Genomic DNA, 26194 nt, shown 5'->3' with positions numbered 1-26194 from the left:
ATGAAAAAGTTAAAAACCACGAAACCAAGGCTGAAAAAGCGCCATATTGAGGATATTCCATTTTACCGGTTCACTTACCGAGCTGATGACTTGCCATTGGACCCAGCAAAGGACTTTATTTTGGAAGAAATTCGTAAATATTTTAATTTTCATGCTTTCTAACCTCAAATAATTCGATTTTAATAATTTTAAGGCATCATAAAACAATTGAAATCCACCGAATTTCACAATGACTACGAGTTGCATCGATATCCCTACCAACTGCAAGGCAAAAATGTCAGCGATGGTCTCAAACTGCCCCCAATTGAACCTCAATCCGAACAATCAGCGGATTCCCTGCCCTCCTCAGCCGGTAGTTCCTCCGAATATTATTGGCTGGACGAAGCATCGCCAGTTACGGAGGATCAAGCTTCGTCAATTACGAAAACTCTCATCAGGCATCATCGCAATCAGCGACTTCATACGTTACATTCGCTCGCAAAACGTATAAAAGTCTCTCGTGTCAAAGAATTTTTGGAGCGGTACAAGGTTTTGGGACCAAAAATCGGAGGAAAACGGAAAAAACTGTTCAAAAGAACGGAAAAACCGAAAAAATATCACTTTGATGAGTGGGCTTTTCGAACGCCGGAAGAGACGAATATTGAAAGGGAGAAAATTAAAGCTTATTTGAAGCAAGTTGTGGAAGCGGATTTGAAACGGATTGAAAAAGAAAAGATTAAGAAGCAGAAGGAAGAGGAAGAAAAAGTTAAGAAAGCGGAGAGAATGAAAAAACGGGCAGAAATGAGACAAAAAATTAATCAATTGCCGAATGATAAGTACATGCAGAGGTTGAAACGAAGGGAAAAGGAGTAAGTTTTTTATATTTTTGGCCTTTAAAGTTTTTTGATGAGTTGAATTTTTCAGACAATTCAAGCATATGCAAGCTCTGAATCCAATAGATGTCGATTTTCAGAAACAAACTGCTTTGATGAAGTACAAAAATGAACTTGAAACTGCTGAAGGTCTTTTCACGAATACGATTAGAGATCGAATGGTTCGACTAATGGCAGGGGTGAGTCTCTTGAGCTTATTTAGATAATTTTTTTTAAATTTTTATCTCTTGCAAACTGAAAAAAAATTTAAAATTCAAAAATTTTATGAGGAAAAAAATTTACCTAAATTAAAAAAATAATTTAAAATTAAAATTAATTCCAATAATTTTTTTCATGGATTTTAAAAAAAATTAAATTAATTATTTAAAAAAAAAATAAATAAAATTAAATTGTATTAAAAAAAAAAAATATTAAGATTTAAAAATTTTTAAAAATTAATTTTAGTTTATTAATTATAAATTATTTTTTTAATTTTTTAAATTTAATTTTATTTTTTTAATTATAAATATTTTTTATTTTTTAGTTGCTTGAAATATATTTTCATACTTAATTTTTTAACCTTAAAAAAATTTTAAAAAATTATCAAAAAAATATTTTTAAAGATTTTCTTTTTTCTTAAATAAGAGTTTTTAGGAGTTTTCTTATTTAAACATTTTTACTCATTTTTTCATTTAGAAAAAATTATTATTAGACAAAAAATTAAAAAAAATAATATAATTTAGTCAAAAATATTTTTTAAGAAAAAATCCATGTTAAAAAACAAAAATTGTGAAAAAATTTAAAAAAATCTTTAAAGATTTTTTAAATTCAAAGAAAAATCTAAAATTTTCTTTTTCTATTTAGTTTTGTGAAACGAATTTTCAGACTTTTTGTTTTACAAATTTTCTTTAATGGAATAAAAACTTTAAAATAAATTTACAAATTTTAATTGAAAATAATTTTTAAAAAATTTTTCAGATCAACGTCTTACAAATCGAAACCTATCCCTCAAAATGGATCATCCGAATTTTACCGAAAATCGACCACAAACTCACCTTTCTTCGTCGTGCTTCGAAATTCATCACCGAAGAAATGAAGTTATGGCCAAATATTCATCCCGAAATAATGCTTTTGGAATTTCTCTTCAACCCCGAAAACAAAATCCCGAAACATTTGGCAGCTTATTTAATTGTCCTTCTAATGGATTTGCAAGAAGACTATCGAAATCACATCAAAAGAGGCTTCATTAAATACTTGCTAAAATCCAAAGAGCAACAAAATCAGCTACAAATCGTCCCGGAACCCCCTTTTTATCCCATGATAACAATCAAGGCGCCAGTTCCGTGGAAATGCAGCATCCAAGTCGGCAAAAATCGCCTCGAACAGGTGCTGATGGTCAATCATCCGGTAATTCAAGCGATAAACATGCTGTGGTACAACTTGTACAACAATTTAATTATCGTCGACTCGGCAACATTTTATACGGGCGACGTGCCCTTCCATGCGGAAACAATTACGGAAATGATTCACACTAGTTGTCGGATTGCACGTGATGTGAGCGAATTTTCTTTTCATTTATCTTTCTTTATTTTTATGACATGTTGTAATTTTTTTTTCTCGTTTGCCACAGATTCTCGTTAATGACTGGATGCCACGTGTTTGCGACTTGGTCGATGCCATGCGTTACTTGTGGAAAGATCTTATCTCGTACACGTCTTCGGGCTGCGGTCGTGCCCAGATTCTTTTTAATTGCATCCATGCTCTGTTGTCACGTCAATTGCAGGGATTAGTGCAAAAGAGTCTCGAACACCTTTTTCAGATGTTGGACGTGTACAAAGGTGGCAATTTTCTCCGGGAATATAATCCGGCGAGCTTAAAGTTACGACGACGGCCTTTTATGACGTTGACAGTGTCGGTCGTGGGGAAATACGCTGACGACGTCGAAGATCACGCCGATAAGATGGACTCGGAATTGTATCAAATTGATCCGGATGATCCCAATATTTTGTCGATGGAACTGGATACGGAGGTATGTTGTTTGATTTTTAATCGCCTTATGCCATTTTTTTCGCAATCTAAATTGAAATCTGTTTCACACAATTTTTCTTTTTAATTCCCTTGCCAAAAAAAAAACTCAAAACGAAAAAAAAATCAATTGAACAAAAACAAAAAAGCCAATTAAAATGGAACGTTCAACATCTTATATAATGAGAAATAGTGGCAAAATGATAATTGACCCATTTATGGAGGACTTGCCAGAATTGTTTCGCAGCTATTTTGTGAGCATCTTAAAAGTTGGCTACAAAATACCGAGACTTGAGTACTATCTAACGCAAGGTGAAAAGTTTGTTAAAAATTTGAAAGAGAAAAAAAATCAATTTCCTTTCTTTTCGTTGTTTATGTTTTTTGTTGCATATGTTAGACGAAGCCTTTCTTGGGTACTTGCACTACATCCGTGAGGATCACATTGATATGTTAAAACTATATGACAAGATAAAGGAGATTGTAAAATCTAATCAAACGGGACCAACTACCTACTTGTATCCAATGTACACATTTTATTTTCCAATTTTGGCAAATAAAATGAAAGATATTACGGAATATATATTTTCGCAACGCGAAATACCATCACTCGAGGTATGTATTGTCTGAGTACAGGGTGTTCATTTTGTATTTTTCTCATTAGTTCTTGGTTTTTATGTAGAATTGTATTGATGAAATTGTAGGTAGAATTTTTAATTTATTTGAGACTAGTTTTTCTTCTAAATGACAAATTTTGATTATTTTATTTAATTTTTAAATTTTTGAAAGCTGTTTAATTTTTTGTTAGGATAAATTAAAAATAGCATAAATATAGTAGAAGGAAAGAGTAAGATACATTGACTTCGTAAGATATTCTTATCGATTTTCATATCCTAATCATAGTTTGACTCTTCGTGGTCAGTTATAGTAAAACCTTGTGCTCTATGGCTCGAGCAAGCTCTTTAAATTTGAAAAAAAAAAATTTTTTTTTCGTATGCGTCTCGCCTACAGCTACACTTTCTTCTTAAAACAGTATTTCAAATTTTATATTGCAGTCTATTGCGAGGCGATTCGATAAATAATGCAGTACTTCATTTTCGTTGTTGTTTGTTTGTAAACATTTTGATTAACAAGAGAAAAAGACAGAGAGGAAAATTTTGACGTTTATTATTCGAATGTCGAAAACGGTTATTGAGGCATAAAAACCTCTCTCATTTTGATCAACAGTGCGAATGACTTCTTCTACATAATTTTCTTCGTGATTTTTTTTGAATTTTATTTAGTTATTTACAAACAACTTTTTGACTTGTAACTCAACTTTTAACCAACGTATCGCCAACAGTAATTTTAGATGTTCGGTCGGATCATTTTGGTTTTGCCAAATTTGTGCAGTTTTGTGCAGTTTTATAAAAGTTTTTTAAAGCTTTGTGCTTTTCGGTGATAATTCAGTAACAATGTATGAGATCTTCTTATTCTCCCAGACGAAAATATTTTGCTTTGTCTCTACTCGAAAAACCTTTCTATGAATCAAATTCAATAAAATATGGAACCGCATTTTATTAGACATCTGACTGATGAGCATATTTTGGGTCATGAACTTTTTCAATAGTTGCCGCAAATTTTTTATTATGAGAAATTAATTCCTTGAGACACTTGAACCCATTTAAAGTTCTTTCGTTGAGAAAGATAGCTCAGGTAGCTAAAATCTCTAAGTAGCTCCAAATCATTTTTTTTTGTTTTTACAAAACCTATGATAGATAAGTTGATGAAAAATGCTGCAACGCCCTGTACTTTTTGCAGAATATGAAAACTATAAACTTTTATTATGGAATGTTTTACCGAATTTTGCTTCTCCGCCGTTATCTCGATCTTTTCGCTACACACAGCCTTGAAGTTGAATCTCTCTTCTGCTACACTGGCGCATCTTTATAGGTTTCCTCCATTTGATGTTTATGTTAGTCATTGTAAATTTGCAACAATGCACAATTTATTTTTGTTGGAGTATGATACATGTCTAGCAATTTTTCGTTCTATATGCAGCTGCTGGATGCATTGAAAAGAAGACGAAGAAGAGTAGATTGAATTTTTAGAGCTTCGTCGTCGTTGTTGTTGTTATTTCTTTTTATTTTTCTTCTCGATGGCAGAATACACTTTTACACTCTATTCTGGGACAGAAAGAGCTTTTTTGATGCACTCGTTACTTGATTTGATTGCTGCAAAAGATAAATAGGAAAGAATAACATTTTTTGTTTCTTTTGTTATTTTTTATTTTTTTTTTTGAGTTGTTATAAAATGAAACTTCATTCACCCACTTTTGTGTACATATTTACCTCGTTTTGCTGCCATGCATAATATATGATGTGAAAATGTGAAAAATTGCAGATTTGCAAGGAGCTGATGGAAAAATTCAATAAACTCTTGCAAGGCATTTACTTTTTGCGCGACTACATACCATTAAATTTGTTTATGCTCGATAATCGACGAGTGAATCGGATATTGGAGAAGTTGGTGAACGAGCTGAAGAATTTCGTCACCAATTACTTTGTGACGCTCAATCAAGTGGAAAATCGACGGATTTGCGATGAATTTGACGAGATGAGTTTGCATGCGGGCGAACGACCAAAGGAAACGCCAAAAGTGGTAGCATTACAAAATTACTTGACAGTTTGCCGCGAGGAACGGCTGTACGCGTTGAAGAATGAAATCAAGGAGGTGGCGAAGCGTGTGATGTTTCTCTTGCATTATGCAACACTTGATCGTGAGAAAATTATTTTTTTTTGAGAAAATAATGCTTTTTTATTGAAATTTGTTTAATTTGCATTAAGGAAAAATTTTAAAATGGGCAGTGGGTCAAAATTTTTAAATGTTCATTGGGTTCAAAATTTAAAATGTGAATTGGGTTAACTTTTAAAATTTTCATTGGATTACAAATTTTAAATGTGCAAAGGTCAACATTTTAGATTCTTTAGTAGGTAAAATATTCAAAATGTGCATTGGGCCAAAAAATTTTATTTGTTCTTTTGGCCAAAATTTTAAAATTTGCACTGGGTCAAAATTTTTAATTGTTAAATAGTTTAACATTTTCACTGGGTCACATTTTCAAAATGAAATTAAAAAAAAATTGAATTTTGGCATTTTTGAAATTTTTCAAATGTGCATTGGGCCAAAAATTTTTTATTTATTTAATTAAAATTTTTAAAGGTTTTTTTTAATAAAAAAGCATATCTTCAATTTTCTTTTTCTGTGATTGGCATTTTTAATAATTTTTTTAATTTTTTTTTCAAATAGAGGAAGATATAAATCTCAATTCACGTACCTTCTTATGGCCAAAAGAGTTGGAACAAGTACTCGACTTATCTGGAGCCCGTCTCGCTGTCGTTCGAGAAAACTTGGAAACAGCTCTCAAGGAACGTCGAGCCCAATTTGAGCAATTTTTACTCGGAGAAAAGCGAAAAATGGACTCGTTCCGTCTCAAAGAAGTGCGAGAGGTACTCAGCGTCGATGACTTACATGAACGTGTCGAAACCGTTGATGGCTTGATGATCATCTTGGAGAAAAGTAGTCGTGAAGCGAAGGAAATTAACACAGATGAAAATCTCCTGCAACTTGATCAATCCTTCTTCCCCGTTCTAACAGACATGATTGAAAAAATGGAGCCAATCGAGAAATTGTGGCACACCGCGTACGAATTTGAGTCTCGCTACGAAACGTGGTACTTTGGAAAATTCACAGGACTCGATTCTGACGTCATAAGGACCGAAGTCGAAGAAATGCATAAAACGATGTATCGACTAACGCGAGCTTTGGTCACGAATCCTCAAGCAAAGAGAATTGCCGAGCAAATCCGCTTAAAAATGGACAAATTCAAGATTTACTTACCAGCGCTCGAGGCAATGTGTCGTCAGGGTCTCGTCGATCGTCATTGGAATCAAATCTCGGAGGAGATGGGAGTTCCAATTAATCCCAAACTCTATCCGTCACTTGGCTCCATGATCGATATCGACATCATGCGGATCCTACCGAAGCTGGAGGAGATTTCAAATGCTGCTGGCAAAGAATTCGAGCTCAATAAGCAACTCATGGGCATGCAAGTTGAATGGACAGATGTCAACTTTGAATGTTTAGCATATCGCGATACCGATGGCTACATCTTGGCTTCAGTTGAAGACATTCAAACATTACTCGATGATCATATTTTGAAGGCACAAGCTATGAGATCGTCTCCTTATATCATCGCGTTGGGTGAAAAAGCCACAGATTGGGAAGACAAGTTGATTTCGATGCAAGATATAATCGACACGTGGTTACGAGTTCAGTCGACATGGATGTATTTGGAACCGATTTTTAGCTCGGAAGACATTATGCGACAAATGCCAACGGAAGGACGAAAATTCAAAGCTGTCGATAGAACTTTCAGGAAAATCATGAAAAGTACAAATACTGATCCGAGGGTCATTCAAGCGACGGATTATCCGAATTTACTGAAGACTTTTAAAGAAGCGTTTAATGATTTGGAGGAAATTCAGAAGGGATTGAACATGTATTTGGAAAAGAAGAGATTATTCTTTGCGCGGTTCTTCTTTTTGTCGAATGATGAGATGCTGGAGATTTTGTCAGAGACGAAGGATCCGTCACGAGTGCAGCCACACATGAAAAAGTGCTTTGAAGGGGTAAGTTTTAAACGATTTTTATGAAATATTAAAGAAAAAAATTCGAAAAATTTTAAAATATGAACTGGGATTGTCATTTTAAATGTGCATTGGGGTCAAATTGGGATAAAAATTGAAAATATGCATTGAGAAGCTATTTAATTGCATATTTTATCTTAAAGAATTTGTAATCTATCCCAGATCACATAATTTAAAATTTCGACCCAGTGCACATTTTTAAACTTTTAACCCAGTTCACATTATCGAATTTGATGATATTCTTAAAAGTCTTGAAAAATTCTTGTATTTTAAAAATAACTCGAAAAATTTTCAAAATATGAACTCGAATGGTCATTTCAAATGTGCATTGGGTTAAATATATACAGAATATGCCTTTTAAAAGCTTTTTTGTAGCATATTTTGTATATTTGTCCCAGTTTACAAAGTGAATTACAGTCCAGAATATAAAATTAAAGATTTTAACCCTATCCATATTATTTTAATTTTCACCCCAGTGCACATTTTAGATATACTTATGTACTTAGATGTAAGAATTTGAATGATTTATTCGTTCATATTTAATTTTTTATTTATATTTTAAACTAAAATATTCAGAAAACTTCCAAAATGTTCATTGGGACGATTATTATAAAAGTGCATTGGGTCAAAATTTGCATTGGGAAAATTTTTTTATTGCATACATTAGACTCTTGACTCAAAGAATAATTAAGTAAATAATTAAAATTCTCACTCAAGTGATAATTTTAAGTTTAAGACCCAATGCACATTTTTAAAATTTTTTACCCAGTGCACATTTTTAATTTAAATTAAATTAAAAGTTTCCTGTATTTTTTTTTTAAATTAAAAAAAAAATATTTCACAGATTGAACGTCTTGTGTTCGATGCCAACATGGAAATTATTGGAATGCAATCTAACGAAGAAGAATACGTTCCGTTTATAAGAAAAGTTGCTCCCAGCTCAGCTAATGTAAGTATTTTCTTTATTTTTCATCAAATTTCTTCAAAATTTCCCTTAAAAACTCAATTTTTTCAGGGTTTGGTCGAAAAATGGTTGAAAGAAGTGGAAATCGTGATGATCGAAAGCATGAAAGAGCAAACTTGGCAATCGTCAGAGGCTTACAACAAAGATCTCCGCACAAAATGGGTCTTCAAATGGCCTGGCCAGATCGTGCAATGCGTCTCGTGTGTTGCCTGGACCTCTGAAGTGCAAGAAGCGATCAAGGAAAATGCTTTGAACAAATATTACGAGAAATGCAACAAACAAATTAATGATCTGGTCGAATTGGTACGCGGAGAACTGAACAAAGCGAACACAATTACGATTGAAGCTCTTATTGTGCTTGACGTGCATGCCCGAGATATCGTCGCTCTCTTGGAAAAACGAAAAGTTCACGATATCGGAGAATTTGATTGGACCGCCCAGATGCGTTATTATTGGGAAATTGATGACGAAGACAAATCCAGTTATGTGAGTGTCAGCATGGTCGGGATGGATGTTCGTTACGGCAACGAATATTTGGGAAATCAAGGAAGATTGGTCACCACTCCGTTAACGGATCGCTGCTTCCGAACGTTGATGAGTGCCTTGAAATTGAATCTAGGAGGTGCTCCGGAAGGACCTGCTGGTACGGGGAAGACTGAAACGTGCAAAGATTTGGCAAAAGCTGTGGGCAAAAAGTGCGTTGTGTTTAATTGTTCCGATGGATTGGATTATAAAGCGCTTGGAAAGTTCTTTAAGGTGAGATTTTTTATACTTTTAAGGTCTTTTAATTAAAATTTAATATTTTTTCGAACAGGGCTTGGCTCAATCTGGGGCTTGGGCATGCTTTGATGAGTTTAATAGGATTGAACTTGAAGTCCTGTCGGTTGTGGCGCAACAAATTTTGACGATTCAAAGAGCGATAGCGAGAAAAGTCATCAAATTCGTGTTTGAGGAGACAACTTTGAGGCTCGATCCGACGTGCACGGTAAGTTCTTAACTTTTTTTAGATATATTTAAAGTGTAATGCGGTTATTAGGATTAAAAACTTCAGAATTCTATAAAAAATTGGAGAAAAAAATATAAATTAAAAAAAAAACTTGAGGAATAAATTGAAAAAAAATCGAAAAATTCACAAAAACTTGTGAAAAATTCTATAAAATTTTAAAAAATTATTAAAAAATTTCAAAATATTTGAAAAACTGTATATAGCATGGAATTTAGTAACCGCTTGAGAAAAGTTTAAAAAAGTTTTTTTTCGTATTTTTTTGATAAATTATTAAATACTTTGGAAAATAGTTAATAACTCGAGAAAATTTGGTAAAAATTTCTTTAAAATTGTCAAAAATTTGAAGAAAATCATAACGAACTTAAAAAAAGTTTTTAAAATTCTTGAATTTTTTTTTATTTTAGGCCGCTCAAATTTTTTTTTTTTCAAAGTTGAAAATCGGTATAAAATACAAAAAAAAAGTTAAAAATTTCATCAAAATTGATAATTTTTTGGTCTTTTTTATATTTTTTCAAGAAATTTAATTAATTTTAATATTTAAGAATTTGTGTATTGAAAAACAAAATTTTCTTCTATAAAAATTTTTTCAAAAAAATTTTCTTTTCATAATTTTTTGAAAATTATTTTTAAGAATTCTGAGTTTAAATTTTTAACTTGAAATAAAATTTTGTCATTTTGTATGAAAAAGTATTTAAACTTTTTTTTTATTTTAAAAAAAAATCTTTTGAAAAAAATTTGGAACGGCCTTTTGAAAACTAAAAAAATTTAACAAGAAAATTTTTAAAAAGGACAGTTATGAATCGGCCTTAGTTGAAAACTAAAGTATACGAGAGAATTATAAATTCTAAAAATATCATTAAAAAATTTTCGATGTAAAAAAATCTATAACAATTTATTATGAAAATTATAAAAATAATTTTTTTATTTATTATGTTTGAAAATCGTAAAATCTAATTTTTTTTTAAAAACATTTCGTTAGAAATTAAGAGTTTTAAAATTTAAAATTTTTTTTTTAAATTTTTCAAAAATCGTAACAAATCTTTCAATTGTAGAGCAGTTTGCTTTTAAAATTTTTCAGAAAACGACTAATGATCCAAATCTATCTAAATTTTGAAAAATAATTTTTTATTTCACTTGAAACATGTTTTCGACAAAAAATTAATTATATTTTAAAATTTTTCACTAAAAACAAAATTTTTAGAAAATCCATCCTTCATAAATTCATAATTTGTTTAGAAAAATTATGAATGTTATGAATAAATTATTACCATTTATGAACGTTAAATGAAATATGAACGCATATTGTAAAAATTGGTAATGATTCATAATGGTTATGAATTTTTTGTAATCCCGCCTGGGGAAAATCGATTTTTTTTTTTGAAAACCTCGTTAGAAATCTTCAGAATTTGAAAGTTTTTTTTTTAAATTTTTGAAAAATCGTAACAAACTCGAAAATAATTGCAAAAATCTTAAAAAAACAATTGAATTTTCCCATAAAATTCGTTCAAAATTTAATTATTAAAATTTTTAATTCAAATTTTTTTTTCTTTCAATAGGTCTTTATCACCATGAATCCCGGTTACGCTGGTCGCACCGACTTACCTGACAACTTGAAAGTCCTTTTCCGCACCGTCGCCATGATGGTTCCCGATTACGCGATGATCGGCGAGATCACTTTGTACTCGAACGGATTCAACGAAGCCCGAGTTCTCGCCCAAAAAATCGTTTACACGTACAAACTCTGTTCGGAGCAACTTTCGTCGCAGCATCATTACGATTACGGCATGCGAGCTGTCAAATCTGTGCTTTTGGCTTCTGCTGCTTTGAGACGCGCCCAACCTCATTTGCAAGAAGCGCAAATTGTGTTACGAGCAATAATTGACGTTAATTTGCCGAAATTTTTGGAACAAGATGTTTCGCTGTTTGAGGGAATTTACAAAGATCTCTTCCCGGGAGTTGAATTGCCGGAACCTGCGCGCGATGACATCGTTCGTCACCTGAAAAATAAACTAAAAGAGAACAAATTGCAACCGAATTCGTGGTTTATCGAAAAAGTCATGCAAATTTACGAAATGATTCTCGTGCGGCATGGTTTGATGATTGTCGGAGCACCGATGGGTGGCAAGACAACTGCTTACCAAACACTTGCTGAAGTCCTGAAAGAAGTTAAAAACGATCGTGAAGCGACAATTGAGGAAATGAGCGTCTATTATCGCATCATAAATCCCAAAGCAATCACAATGGGGCAACTTTATGGCAGTTTTGATGCCGTTTCGCACGAATGGAGTGACGGCGTGTTAGCTAACACGTTCCGCGAAATGGTCTATAGCACGGCGAAAGAGCGAAATTGGATAATTTTTGATGGGCCTGTCGATGCGGTGTGGATCGAGAATCTCAACACGGTGCTGGATGACAACAAAAAATTGTGTCTCATGTCGGGCGAGATCATTCAGATGACGGATCGGATGAATTTGATCTTTGAACCGGTGGATTTGGAACAAGCTTCGCCCGCGACAGTGTCGAGATGCGGCATGATCTACATGGAACCCGCAAATTTGGGATGGGAAACGTTCCATAAGACGTTCATGCAGCAGCTGGAAGAGGAAATGGGAGTAACGGAAATTTATCTTGGGCTTTATCAGGAAATTATTGATTGGTTGATTCCGCCGACTTTGGAGATTTTGAAGAGTTGCACCAAAGTTGTGGAGGTTTCGCCGATGTATTGTTACAATGTAAGTTTTTTTTTAATTATTTTTTAACTATTTTTTTTTTAAATTTTTCAAACTAAATTATTCGACCCAATTTGAGGGAAAAAAATATTTAAAAAAAAATATTTAAAAAAAAATTTAAATAAAAATTTAAATATACCTAAATAAAATAAAATATAAAATAAAAATAAAATAAAAACAAAATATAAAAAAAAAATTAAATTAATTCAAATTCATTTAATTTTTTTTATTTTGAAAAATTTTCATTTCAAAATGAAACGAAAATATTGTTTATTCAAACAAAATTTCTAAATACTTATTTTTTAAATAATTTGTTTCTTTTTCATTAAATTTTGTATAAAAATTGTACAAATTTTAAATTAAATTTAAATTTAAATTAAATTAAATTACAATTTTTAAATAAAAAAAATTAGAAGAAATAAATAAAATAAAATTTAATTTTATTTCGATAAATTATACAAAAAAAAAATTGAAGCTAAAAATATTTTTATCTTCTTAATTTTAATTTTTAAAATATTAAAATAATAAATAAATTAAAACGACACAAAATTCGAAAAGAAAAATAAAAATTTTATTTTTGATCCATTTTTGTAATAAAATCATATTTTAACATACATTTTTATTATTATTTTTTTTTTAAATATTTTTTACATTCAATCCTTTCTAAATATATTTTGAAATTTTCGTCTTAAATTTTTGAAATCTTTAAATTAAAAAAAAAATAAATTGTACAAAGGATTTGTTCAGAAATATTCCTGATAAATATTTGGAATAAGAAAATTTAAATTAAACTTAAAATCAAAAATTGTTTAAAATTAATTCTTATTAAAAGTTTAATCAAATTATTTTTTATTTTTCTTAAAATAATTAACTAAATGAAATTTATTTGAAATTAAATTATTTTTCTTTAATTAATAAATTAATTAATTTTAATTAAATTAAATTAATTTAAATTAAACTTGTTAATCCAGAAAATTATTTAAAAAAAAATAAGCCGCTCCAAACGAAAATCACAAATAATCATAAATAAAAAAAAGTTAAAAATTTCATCAAAATTGATCGTTTTTTTTTGTTGTATTTTTATAATTTTTCAAGACGTTTTTAAAAAAATTTATAAAAATTTTCAATTATTTTAATTTTTGTTGTGAAAATCATATTTTAACTTGAATTTTCTTCTCTAAAAATTTTTTTCATAAAATTACTGAACTTTTTTTTTTCAAATTTTTTTGGCAGTTATTTTTTATGAAATTTAAATTTTTCAATTTTTAACTTAAAATGATCTTAAATCAATTTTTAATATGAAAATTTCAAAGAAGATTATTAAAAAAACAACAAAAATGTTGATCAACGATAAAAAATTGTTAAAATTTTATCATTTTGTATGAAAATAAGTATTTCAATTTTTTTTTTTTATTTTGTCCCCCCCCCCCATTTTATTTTCAAAAATTTTGGACTTTATTTTTGATTTTCATTTATAGCGGCCTAATAATAAAATTATTTAAAAAAAAAATTATGTGCCCTCAATATTTTTTTTTCTAAAAATTTTTTAGCAATCCTAATTATTTTCTTTTTATTTTTAGTTGATGACAAAATTCCTCCGCCATTTCCTAACCAAACACACAAATTACAACCAAAACTGGTTCCAACAAACGTTCCTTTACTGCCACGCCTGGGCCTACTTTTCCACAATCACTGTCGAATCACGCAAAGTAGTTGACGCCTTTTTACGCAAAATCCTCTACGGCAGCAACGACGACTACCCGAAACCCAAACACTTCACTTTGAATCGCGGTCAAGTGTATCCCGAAAAATTCAACTTTCTCGATTACCGTTTTGACGAGCACGAAACTTGGTGGCCTTGGTTAAAAGCTGAAGACGTAAATCTCCCGGAAAATTCTCTCGTGTCAGAATTAATTGTGCCCACCAAAGAAACGGGATATATAAATTATTGGGCCGAAATTTGCATCACGAAAAATATTCCCTTGTTGCTGATTGGTCCAACGGGAACCGGAAAGTCGGCAATTTTGTCGGGGTACTTGCGGGACCTGCCAAAAGACAAATATATCATCAATAATATCAATTTTTCGGCCAGAACGTCGGCTCAACAGATGCAGGATCAAGTAATGATCAAATTAGATCGTCGTCGAAAGGGAGTTTTTGGTCCCCCAGTTGGGCGGGAAGCGGTAATTTTCGTGGATGACGTCGCAATGCCGTCACGCGACACTTATGGATCGCAACCGCCACTCGAACTCATCCGACAATGGCTGGATCATCATCATTGGTCCGATTTGGCAGACACAACAAAACTTGAACTCGTCGATTTGCTGTTTATTGGAGCGATGGGACTCTTGGGCGGCAGTAATTTCATTCCGCAACGACTTTATCGCCACATGTTTGTCGTTTCCGTGGATTCGTTCGAAGATACGACCTTACATCGCATTTTTACCGTCATCGGGGAATGGCATTTCCAAAAAGGATTCCCGGATACCGTTAGTCGTCTCGTGAAAGGACTTTCATCGGCGTTAATTGAAACTTACAATAAAGTTTGCGAAACTTATCTACCAACTCCAGCCAAGTCTCATTACACATTTTCCTTGCGGGACGTCACTCGAGTCTATCAAGGCATCGTCATGGTGCCCTCAAAACGTCTCACAGACCCCGAAAAACTCGGGCGGTTGTGGGTCCACGAAACTTATCGCGTTTATCACGATCGTCTTGTTGATCAAAAGGACCGCGAAAATTTGCTGGAAATTGTTCAAGCTGCTTGTCAGTCGAATTTGAGGTTCAGTTTGACCCAAGCGTTCGGGGAACGTCTCGGAAAAGACGAAAAAATCACAGATTCGCACATCAGAGACTTGCTTTTTGGAAATTACATGGAACCAGATGCCGATCCGAAGATTTACGACGAAGTTGAGGATCTGAAAAAGTTGGAGAAAATTATGCAATATTATTTGAACGAATATAATCAGCTGAGTAACCAACCAATGAATTTGGTACTGTTTCGTTTTGCGATTGAACATATCTCGAGGATTTCGAGGGTGCTTCAAATGCCAAGGGGACACCTGCTTCTTGTTGGGTTGGGAGGTTCAGGAAGGAAAAGTGCCGTGAAATTGGCGTCAAGTATCGCTGATGCGGAGTTGATCACTGTTGAAGTTAGGTAAGTACAATTTTAAGAGATTAGACCTTTTTTTCCTTGCCGGTTTTGTTTGGTATTTTAAAATTAAAAAAAAAATTGAAAAAGTAAAAAATCAAAAAAAAAAAAAAATTATGAATCTTCATGAATTTTGGTCTATAAAATTTAAAAAATAATTAAAAAACCTAGAAAAAATTTACTAAAATTTAAATGAATTTTGAATATTTTTGTTTTTATTTTAAGTTGATATTTTACAATTGACTTTAAAACATTTCAAGTTAATTCTCTTGTTAAGTTAAAGCTTAATTTCTCATAAATTAAGCTTGGCAAAAATATGCATTTAAAAAAGCGTTTTATGCGCATAAAATATGCATTTAAAATTGGAAAATATGCACTTATAGGCAAAATATGCAATTTTATGCAATTAAAAAATGCTAGAAAAAAAATTTTTTTTTAATAATTTGTTTCAAAAACCAAAATTTGAGCATCAAAAATGGAACTCACATGGATTTATTCTACAAAACACTATGTATATTAATTTTTTAAAATAGCAAATCTTAGAAAAAAATTGAAATTAAAATATTTAAAATGAAAAATTTTTTTAAAGATTTTTTGACAAATATTTAAATTAAGGAAAAAAGTCGATACAAACAGTTAAATAAATTTTCCAAAAATTTAATTCAACAGTATTTTTTAAACCCATATAAATTTGATTATTTTCAAAGGGTCCGGTTAAAATTTTAACAATCAGTAAAGAAATTTTACTCACATTTGTCGAAAAACGGTCAAAAATTATATTTTAAATTTAATTTTTGGATTTTTTTTTTTTTTTTTGAAAAAAAAAATTTTCGCGCTTAAAAGTTTTCAAAAATTAAAAAAAATGCAAGAAATATGCAATATTATGCTCAAATTACGCAAAATATGCAAAATATGCGCTAAAAGTTAAAGTATACAAAATACGCAAAATTTAGTTGGGCTCAAAAGACTCGAAATTGCATGAAACGGATTTCCCTATATTTGGTTTTTCATTAGGACGAAAGAAAAAAAATATGCATTTGCATATTTTTGCCAAGCTTACTCATAATAAAAAGTTAAAAATTTTAAATATTAAATAAAAAAAATAATAATGAATAAATAAATAAAAATTCTCTTTATTATAAAAATATTTATTAATTGGTTTATAAAATAAATTTAGTAGAAAAAAAATTGAAAATTGTTCAATTGAAATTTTCTTGAAAAATTTTAAAAGTAATCAAATGAAAATTGTAGATTTTTATAAAATTCATTTTCTTATTATTTTATGACAAAGTCATAAAGTTTTAAAAAATGAAGCGGCTTGAGGCAAATATAAATGGAAAGTTAAAAGTTTAAGAAACAATTTGGCTTTTGAGTTTTTAAAAAAAAAAACTCTTCTAAAATTAAAAAAAAAAACTCTTAATTTTGAACTGTTTTTGCAATTAATTTTGATTTGAATATTTTTTTTAAATTAAAATAAAAATTTTAACTTTTTTTTTCGACATTTAGGTTGCTTCAAATTGTGACTGTTTCTTGGTCTTTCCATATTTTATGAAGAAATTTTAAAAGTTTTTTAAAATATATTCAATTTTCAAGAATTTTTGTTTCTAAATTCGAAATTTTACATGAAATTACTTCTCTAAAAATATTTAAAAAAAAAATTTTAATTTTTTTGAATTTTTTTTGTTTTAATTTTTCACTTGAAATACCGTAATGTATATAATTTTTATGGAAAAAAATAAAACGTAACGAAAATATGTTTTAAAATTCGTTCTATTAAAATTTTTATGTAAAACTGTTGAATTTTTAATGAAATTTAGAAGTTTTTTAATATTTTAAACCAAAACTTTAAGAAAAAAAAATATTTTAATGAATTTTTATTAATTTATTTTTTGATTTTATGAAAAATAATTTAAAATTTGTCTAAATAAAGCCGCTCCAAATTTTTTTTGAACTTTTTGTCCCATGCCCCATTTCAAAAGTCGAAAATCTAATGGGGCAAAATAAAAAAAAAGTTAAAAATTTCATCAAAATCAACCGTTTTTTTTGTCTTTTTTCATATTTTTTCAAGGAATTTCCCATAATTTTTTAAAAAAAATTCAAATTTTTAAGAATTTTTGTAAATATTAAAAATCGTATTGAACATGAATTTTCTTCTTAAAATTTTTCTTCCAGAAAAATATTTTTCAAAATTTTTTGACACTTATTTTTACGAAATTTTTTTGTTTAAATTTTTAACTTGAAATACTATGAGATAAATTTTAAATTATCAAATCTCAATGTTAAAACCACAAAATCCACTAAAATATTGATTAATGACAAAAACTGTTAAAATTTTGTCATTTTGTATGAAAAAGTTATTCAAAACTTTTTTTATTTTTCATCTCATTCCAAAATAATTTTTTGGTACAAATGCTTCAAAATAAATTGTAAGAGCCTTAACAAACTTTCAATTTTATGCCAAATTTCGACAAAAATGTCATTTTTCTTAAATTTTTAAATATTTTTGAAAATTTTCATCAAATTTTAACTTTTTATTTAAAATTTATTTTTTCTTTTAGTCGTTCATACACTTTCACCGACTGGCGCGAAGACATCAAAAACCTCGTCATGAAAGCCGGCATCAACAACAAACCGACAATTTTCTTGTTCGGCGACCAACAAATCAAGGACGAGGCTTTTATTGAAGACGTCAATGCTTTATTAAATTCCGGCGATTTACCGAATTTATTCCAAACGGAAGACAAATCTATCATTTTAGAGAAAATGACGACAGCTGCAAAACAAAGTGGCAGAACTACCGACACTTCGCCAACTTCGATGTACAATTTTTTCACGGAACGCGTTCGAGAGTCACTTCACATCGTTCTCGTATTTTCCCCGATTGGCGATTCCTTCAAGAAACGCATTCAGCTGTATCCGTCTTTGATAAATTGCTGCACGATCGACTGGTTTACGCAGTGGCCCGTGGATGCGCTTCAGCGTGTCGCCGAAAATTTCATCAAATCCATGTGCATCGAAGAGCTGGAGGAACGTTTGTCGCGTCCTTCGTCCTCGTTGGAGTTTTTAGGTGAAAGTAAAGAGGAGGAAGACACGAAATATCTCTTCAGGAGCATGTCGGTGTTGGAAGAACGACTTGTCGAGATGGTAATGCACTTTAATCTCACCGTCACGGAAGAAAGTCATCAATATTTGAAGGAGCAAGGACGCGTAAATTACGTCACACCGACGTCTTATCTCGAAATGTTGCGATGTTTCAAGACGATGTTCAAGAAAAAATACACGGAAATCACGTCGCAACGCGATCGGTACACGACGGGCTTGGAACGATTGGATTTCGCCGCTGGGCAAGTCTCGTTGATGCAAGAACAACTCCGAGATTTGCAGCCAAAACTGAAATTCGCGTCGGATGAAACGGAAAAAGTCATGGTCATCATCGAGAGACAAACAGCGGAAGCCGAAGCGAAAAAGGAAGTTTTGGGCGCCGATGAAAATGCCGCAAATGAGGCATCGGCAGCAGCTCAAGCTCTAAAAGACGATTGCGAAAGTGACTTGCAAGAAGCAATTCCGGCTCTGAATTCCGCTTTGAAGGCACTTCAAACGTTGCGACCCGAGGACATTACTTACCTGAAAACGATGAAAGCCCCGAAAGATCCCATAAAAATGGTAATGGAGGCAGTTTGTGTCCTGCGAGGCGTTCGTCCCGATCGTGGAAGAGATCGCGAGGGGAAATTAATCGAAGATTTTTGGGGACCGTCGACGAGAATGCTTAACGATATTCATTTTCTCGATCATTTGGCGAATTTCGACAAAGATAATATCCCGGATGTGGTTATTGGGGTGATTAAGAAGAAATATATCAATCATCGGGACTTCCATCCGGATAAGGTGAAGTCAATTTATGCTCCAGCTGAGGGATTGTGCAAATGGGTCATCGCTATGAACACTTATAATCAAGTGGCGAAGATTGTTGCGCCGAAAAAGGTAGCTTTGGCAGCAGCGGAAGCGGAATTGGCGAATCAGATGGAAAAATTAAATGCTAAAAGAGCGGAATTGCAAATTATTTTGGGTGAGTAAAAATTTTTTAAAATATATTTTATCTTTATATTAAAAAAAAATTAAAGAAATTTTACATAAATTTCGAGCAATTTTTGCTTAATTTTAGGTATTTTTGAGCTTTTCTTTAAATTAAAAAAAAAAATTTTCTCATAAAATTATAAATATTTTTTTTTATAAATTTTGTCTATTAAAAGATTATTAATTCATCGAAATTAATTTTAAAATTAAAATAATTTTGCATTTAGAATTAAAAAATTATATTAATAAAAAATTTGGCAAAAATTTATTAAAATAATTTTTCACTGTTTGTAATTTTTTTGTTATTTTAAAAATTAAAAAAAAAATCTAAATTTTTAAATTTATTAGAATGTCAAAATTAATTTTAATATTTTATTTATTTTTGTTTTAAATTATTGAAAAAAAATTGAGAAGAGGCAATTTAAAATTAAAAATGTAAGAAAAAAAATTAAAAATTAATCAAAAAAATTTAAAAAAAAATTATATTAAAAAGAAAATAAATAATTTTCGAAATATTTTTAATTTTTTAAATAAAATAAATTTTACCTTTTTAGGTCGCTCCAAATGAAAATCAAAAATAAAGTCCAAAATTTTTTAAAATAAAATGGGGGGGGGGCAAAATAAAAAAAAGTTTTGAAATACTATTTTCATACCAAATGACAAAATTTTATAAATTTTAGAGCGTTAAATAATATTTTTGATGTTTTTTTTTACTATTCACTTTGAAATTTGCTTATTTAAAATAGATTTCAGAATATTTCATATTAAAAATTAAAGAAAAAAAATTCATAAAAAATAACTGTCAAAAAATTTTGAAAAAAAAAATTAATAATTTTATGAAAAATATTTTTAGAGAAGAAAATTTATGATAAAATATGATTTCCAAAGCAAAAATTAGAATAAATTGAAAATTTTACAAACATTTTTTGAAAATTTTCTTGAAAAACTATGAAAATTCAACAAAAAACGATCATTTTTGGTTAAATTTTTAACTTTTTTTTATTTTGCCCCATTGGATTTTCGACTTTTAAAATGGGGCATCGGACTTTATTTTTGATTTTCATTTGGAGCGGCCTTAAATTAAAAAAAAATACAAAAAAATACTTTAATTTTTAAAAATATTTGGAAATTTTTTACCTTTTTTTTTAACAAAACTCTAGAGTTAAAAATCTAGTGCTAGTGTTAACTCAAGTGCAGTTTTTAATCAATTATGAAGCTTAAAAATTTAATTTGTTATAAAAAAATTTAGAAATGAAATTTTAATATATTTTTTTTATAATTTCAGACAAACTTCAAACCCTAAACGATCAATTTGCGGAAAAAACGCGCGCCAAGAAAAAACTCGAGGACGAAATTGACAGTTGCGAGAAGAAACTCGTGCGAGCGGAACAACTTATCGAAGGTTTGGGCGGCGAAAAGACCCGATGGTCCGAAAATGCAGAAACCCTCCATCAATCTCTCGGAAATGTCGTTGGCGATGTGCTTCTCGCATCCGCTGCTGTTGCCTATCTCGGTTACTTTAGCATGGAATATCGCATGAACATCCTCAAAAATTGGAATAAAAAGTGTCTTGAGAAGCGAATTTCTTGTTCTTCGAAATTTTCGCTCGCCCTAACGCTGGGAAATCCGATGCAAATCCGCGCGTGGAACTTGGCAGGACTCCCAACGGACAATTTTTCGATCGAAAACGGAATAATTGTCACTCAAGCCACTCGTTGGCCTTTGATGATCGATCCGCAGACCCAAGCAAATAAATGGGTGAAAAATATGGAAAGAACAAATGGGTTGAAGACGATAAAATTAACAGATCCGGGATATATGAGAGTTTTGGAACAAGCAATCAAGATGGGACATCCAGTTTTGTTGGAAAATGTCGGTGAAACTATTGATTCGGGACTTAATACGGTCCTCGAACGTAACGTTATTAAGTTAAAAGGTGATCTCGTGATTAAATTTGGAGACACTTTTATTGAGTACAACGAAAATTTCCGGTTTTACATCACAACTTGCTTGAGAAATCCGCATTATTTGCCCGAAACTGCTGTAATGGTGACTTTGATTAATTTTACGATCACCGAGCAAGGTTTGAGAGAGCAACTTTTGTCGACAGTTGTCGTTGAGGAACGTCCCGATTTGCAGGTAAGAATCATAATTTATAAATCAAAGAATTTTTAAGCGAAATTTAAATTAAATTTAAATAAAAAATAATAATTCGACCTTCGAATTTGTTAAAAATACAGAAATTTTCTAATAGGAAAAAATTAAAATAATTAAAATTATTAAAATTTAAAGTTCATTAAAATTGATATCATAGAAAATCTTTAAATGAATTAACATTTAAAGCAATTTTAACAAAATCAAACAAGAATTTTGAAAAAAAAAATAAATAATTTTATCTTTAAATGATTTTTTTTAAAGTTTTTTGAAGGTTCAACTTTTAAAAATTTCTTTCAAAATTTTGAAAATTTTAAATACTAACGCTTTAAATTTATTTTTTTATATCGATCAAAAATTTTTTCATCAATAAATTTTTATTTAGTAAAAAAAACTTAAAAATATTAAAACTTTCTGTTAACCAATTTCAATTTATTGAAAAAATTTCAGATAATTTGAAGAAAATTTGCAAATTTAAAAATTTATTTACCTATTTTTATTTTTTTCAATATTTAAATTAAATATTTTTTTTTTAGAATTTTAACTTTTGACAAAGAATGAGATTTTTCTTAAAATTTTATACTATTTTTTAATATTTTTCAATCAAAAAGTTCTAAAAATGTTATAAATTTTCCTTATTCCAATATTTTTCCTCATTTTTTTTCGACAAATTCGAAATTATAAGTTTCAAATCAAATTTTTTTAAGTGAAATTTTGATCAAATGAAAAATTTTTAAAAATCTGTATACCTAATGCAAAATTTGAAAAAAATATTAAAAATATTTTTCATAAATATATCTCGAATTTATCTTAAATTAATATTTTTTTATTTGCAAAAAATGTAAAAAAAATTCAGAAAATCTAAATCTCGATCTCTAGATCTCTAAAAATAACTAAATTTTAAATTTTAATAATTTAATTTTAATTTTTTTTATTTAGGCCGCTCCAAATAAAAATCAAAAATAAAGTCCGATGCCCCATTTTAAAAGTGAAAAATAAAAAAAAGTTAAAAATTTCATCAAAATTTATCGTTTTTTTGGTGTATTTTTATAATTTTTCAAGACATTTTCAAAAAAATTTATAAAAAATTTTCAATTATTTTAATTTTTGTTTTAAAAATCATATTTACTTGAATTTTCTTCTCTAAAAAAAATTTTCATAAAATTACTGAATTTTTTTTTTGCAAATTTTTTTGACAGTTATTTTTTATGAAATTTTAATTTTTCAATTTTTAACTTAAAATGATTTAAATTCAATTTTTAATTTAAAAATTTCAAAGAAGATTATTAAAAAACAACAAAAATGTTGATCAACGATCAAAAATTGCTAAAATTTTGTCATTTTGTATGAAAATACATAAGTATTTCAAAATATTTTTTTTTTTATTTTATTTTATTTTCAAAAATTTTGGACTTTATTTTTGATTTTCATTTGGTGCGGCCTTAAATTTAAATTTTTTAATTAATCATTTTTTTCAATTCTTTATTTCAGGAAAAGAAAGAAAGTTTAATTGTCGAATCTGCCAGTAACCGCGACGCCCTTCACAATGTCGAAACAAAAATCCTCACTGTCCTCTCCTCATCCGAAGGCAACATCCTAGAAGACGAAAACGCCATTGAAATCCTAACGTCAAGCAAAAACCTATCGGAAGAGATCCAAGCGAAGCAAGAAGTTGCTGTTCACACCGAAGCCGAGATCGACGAGTCCCGCCAACTCTACATGCCTGTCGCCGAACACTCCGCTGTCCTCTTTTTCTGCATCACGGAACTCGCCAACATCGATCCCATGTACCAATATTCCATCGACTGGTTTTTAAATCTTTTCGTGCTGACAATTCGCAAGGCTCCCAAGTCTGATGTCCTCACGGAACGCATCGTGACCTTAAATGCCTTTTTCACCAAATCAATTTATCAAAATGTTTGTCGCTCGTTGTTCGAAAAGGACAAGTTGGTGTTCTCAATGGTACTCACAATCGGCCTCCTGCGTGCCAAGGGCGAAATTAACGATGAAATTTTGTCGTTTTTCCTCACGGGAGGCGTCGCGCTCACGACACAGTTTGATAATCCGGCGCCGCAGTGGCTTTCGGAGAAAAGTTGGGGCGAAATTGTTCGAGCCACGGATTTGCCGACTCTGAATAACTTTCATCGCAACTTTTCCTTCAACGCGAACACGTGGCGCGCTTATTACGAGTTAAATGCGCCCGAAGAGGCTTCGTTCCCGGAGCAATATGCAAAAGTTGACGATTTAACGGCTCTCGTGCTAATTCGATGTTTGCGCCCGGATCGCGTCGTTCATGCCATCAAACGTTACATCATCCAAAAAATGGGCAAGGAATTCATTGAGCCGCCTCAATTTAATCTCCAAGCGTCTTACGAGGAAAGTGACGTTCGAACTCCGCTGATTTTCATCTTGTCGCCCGGCACAGATCCAATGGCGAATTTGATGGCTTTCGCCAGGGAACGAAATATGCACGAAGCTGTGCGTTCCATTTCGCTCGGGCAAGGTCAAGGTCCGATCGCGAAAAAAATGATCTACGAAGGCATTGAAAAGGGTCACTGGGTTATCTTGCAAAATTGTCACGTTGCTGCCTCTTGGATGGGAGAATTCGAGAATATTGTCACAGATCCGGCGACTTTTAAACATGTCGAGCCCGTTTATCGCTTGTGGTGCACTTCGTACCCGAGCAAAGCGTTTCCGGTGTCAGTCTTGCAAAATAGCGTCAAAATCACGAATGAGGCACCGCGAGGTCTGCGAATGAATATGTTCCGGTCATTCACTTCGGACCCCCTGGCAAGCGATAGTTTCTTCACAAATGCATTTAGTGGCGAAACTGGCAAAATTTGGATGCGAGGCGTTTTTAGTTTGGTATTTTTCCATGCGGTGGTGCAAGAAAGACGCGATTATGGGCCGTTGGGATGGAATATTCCGTATGAGTTTAATGAATCTGATCTCAAAATATCGATAATGCAGTTGAAGGCGTTCCTGGAGCAGTATGGGGAGATTCCCTTTGATGGGCATACTTATTTGACGGGCGAGTGTAATTACGGGGGACGTGTTACGGATGACAAGGATCGACGATTGTTGATGTCGTTGTTGACGAATGTGTTTAATCAGGAGGCGATTCAAGTGGAAAAGTAAGTTTTTTTTTTAATAATTTTGTTTTTAATTTTTTTTTAAATTTTCTTAAAAATTCGAAAAAAAAAATTCGAATTAAAAATTAATTTTTAAATTTAAAAAAAAATCAAATAATTAAATTAATTGATTTTATTTTTAAAATTTATTTCTAAATATTAATATTCAATTTTTAATTAATTTTGTTTTAATTAAATTTAATTAATTAATCACATTTAAATTAATTGAATTTAATTTTATTTATTTCATAATTTTAAAAAATTATTTTTCAACCTGAAATAAAAATTAAATTAATTTAAATATTTTTATAAATTTAAATATTTTTACTAAAAACTTTAAGGCCGCTCCAATTTTTTTTTTTTTGAACTTTTTGTCCCATGCCCCATTTCAAAAGTCGAAAATTCAATGGGGCAAAATAAAAAAAAGTTAAAAATTTGATCAAAATTGACCATTTTTTGGTCTTTTTTCATATTTTTTCAAGAAATTTCCCAAAATTAAATAAAAATTAAAAAGATTTTAAAATTTTAAGAATTTTTATATTAAAAATCGCATTTTAGCATGAATTTTCTCCTTTAATTTTTTTTTTTAAAGTTCGAAATAAATTTGGAGCGACCTTAATATTAAAAATTATTTTTAAAAAATCATAAAATTCTTAAAAGATTTAATTTGCTAAAAAATTTTGATTTTAATTCACCAAATATTTACAAAGAGCTTAAAAAAATTAAATTAATTAAAATTAGGTTTAAAAAATGTTAGCAAATTTATTAATTTTGAATGGTTTTAAAAATATTTAAAATAAAAAGTCATATAAAAAGTCATATAAAAGTTCATTAAATCGATCATCAAAATTATTTTTTAAATTATTTTTTTTATTTTTTAAATTATTTTTTTTATTTTTTAAATTATTTTTAGACCATTTTTTCTTATTTTTTATTAAGATTTTAATTTAATTTTAGGCGAATAAATTTAATATTTTCATTTTTTGTTCCATGAGGATTTTTACGAGGGTGGGGGGAAATAAAAAAATAAATATTTTTGAATTTTTTGTTTGTAATTTTTAACGTTTTTAGACGTTAAACGATGATTCTTAACATTTATATAATATAATTTTAAAATTTAAACTTAAAAGTAAAGAAAAATCAAACAAAATCTCCACAAAATAAAATTTTTTGAAAAAAGTAAATTTGGTCACGTGACTTTCAAAAAAATGTTTTTCAAGATTTCAATAGAAAATGTCTTAATTAAGCGAATTTCTTTGGTTTTTTGTATGATTTTACCATAAACATTAATTTTTCATGATTTTTTAATATAAAAATTCCAAAATATTCAAAAATATTTGTATTTTGTATTTAATTTTTATTTTTCCCCCTGAATTTTTTCGACAAAATCAGAGGGGGGGGTGACAAAAAATGGATATATTAAA

The 26194-nt window shown here is 30.1% G+C and overlaps 1 protein-coding gene across 1 annotated transcript in view; it reads left to right on the top strand.

Moving 5' to 3' along the window:
- LOC134837591 (dynein axonemal heavy chain 3) overlaps window positions 1-26194 on the top strand; it is a 28980-nt gene continuing 2786 nt past the window's right edge. Inside the window, exons 1-17 of the mRNA XM_063852973.1 lie at window positions 1-133; window positions 194-848; window positions 904-1051; window positions 1830-2405; window positions 2482-2880; window positions 3026-3188; window positions 3274-3488; window positions 5256-5631; window positions 6162-7543; window positions 8406-8510; window positions 8577-9281; window positions 9340-9510; window positions 11088-12263; window positions 13841-15417; window positions 17970-19477; window positions 20771-21624; window positions 23131-24773. Coding sequence (XP_063709043.1) covers window positions 1-133; window positions 194-848; window positions 904-1051; window positions 1830-2405; window positions 2482-2880; window positions 3026-3188; window positions 3274-3488; window positions 5256-5631; window positions 6162-7543; window positions 8406-8510; window positions 8577-9281; window positions 9340-9510; window positions 11088-12263; window positions 13841-15417; window positions 17970-19477; window positions 20771-21624; window positions 23131-24773 — 11786 coding nt within the window. The remainder of the gene's footprint in view (window positions 134-193; window positions 849-903; window positions 1052-1829; window positions 2406-2481; window positions 2881-3025; window positions 3189-3273; window positions 3489-5255; window positions 5632-6161; window positions 7544-8405; window positions 8511-8576; window positions 9282-9339; window positions 9511-11087; window positions 12264-13840; window positions 15418-17969; window positions 19478-20770; window positions 21625-23130; window positions 24774-26194) is intronic.

This window comes from Culicoides brevitarsis, chromosome 1 (assembly GCF_036172545.1).
Source record: "Culicoides brevitarsis isolate CSIRO-B50_1 chromosome 1, AGI_CSIRO_Cbre_v1, whole genome shotgun sequence".
In the NCBI taxonomy this organism is placed as follows: Eukaryota; Metazoa; Arthropoda; class Insecta; order Diptera; family Ceratopogonidae; genus Culicoides; species Culicoides brevitarsis.
This window is presented reverse-complemented; position numbering and strand designations above follow the sequence as displayed.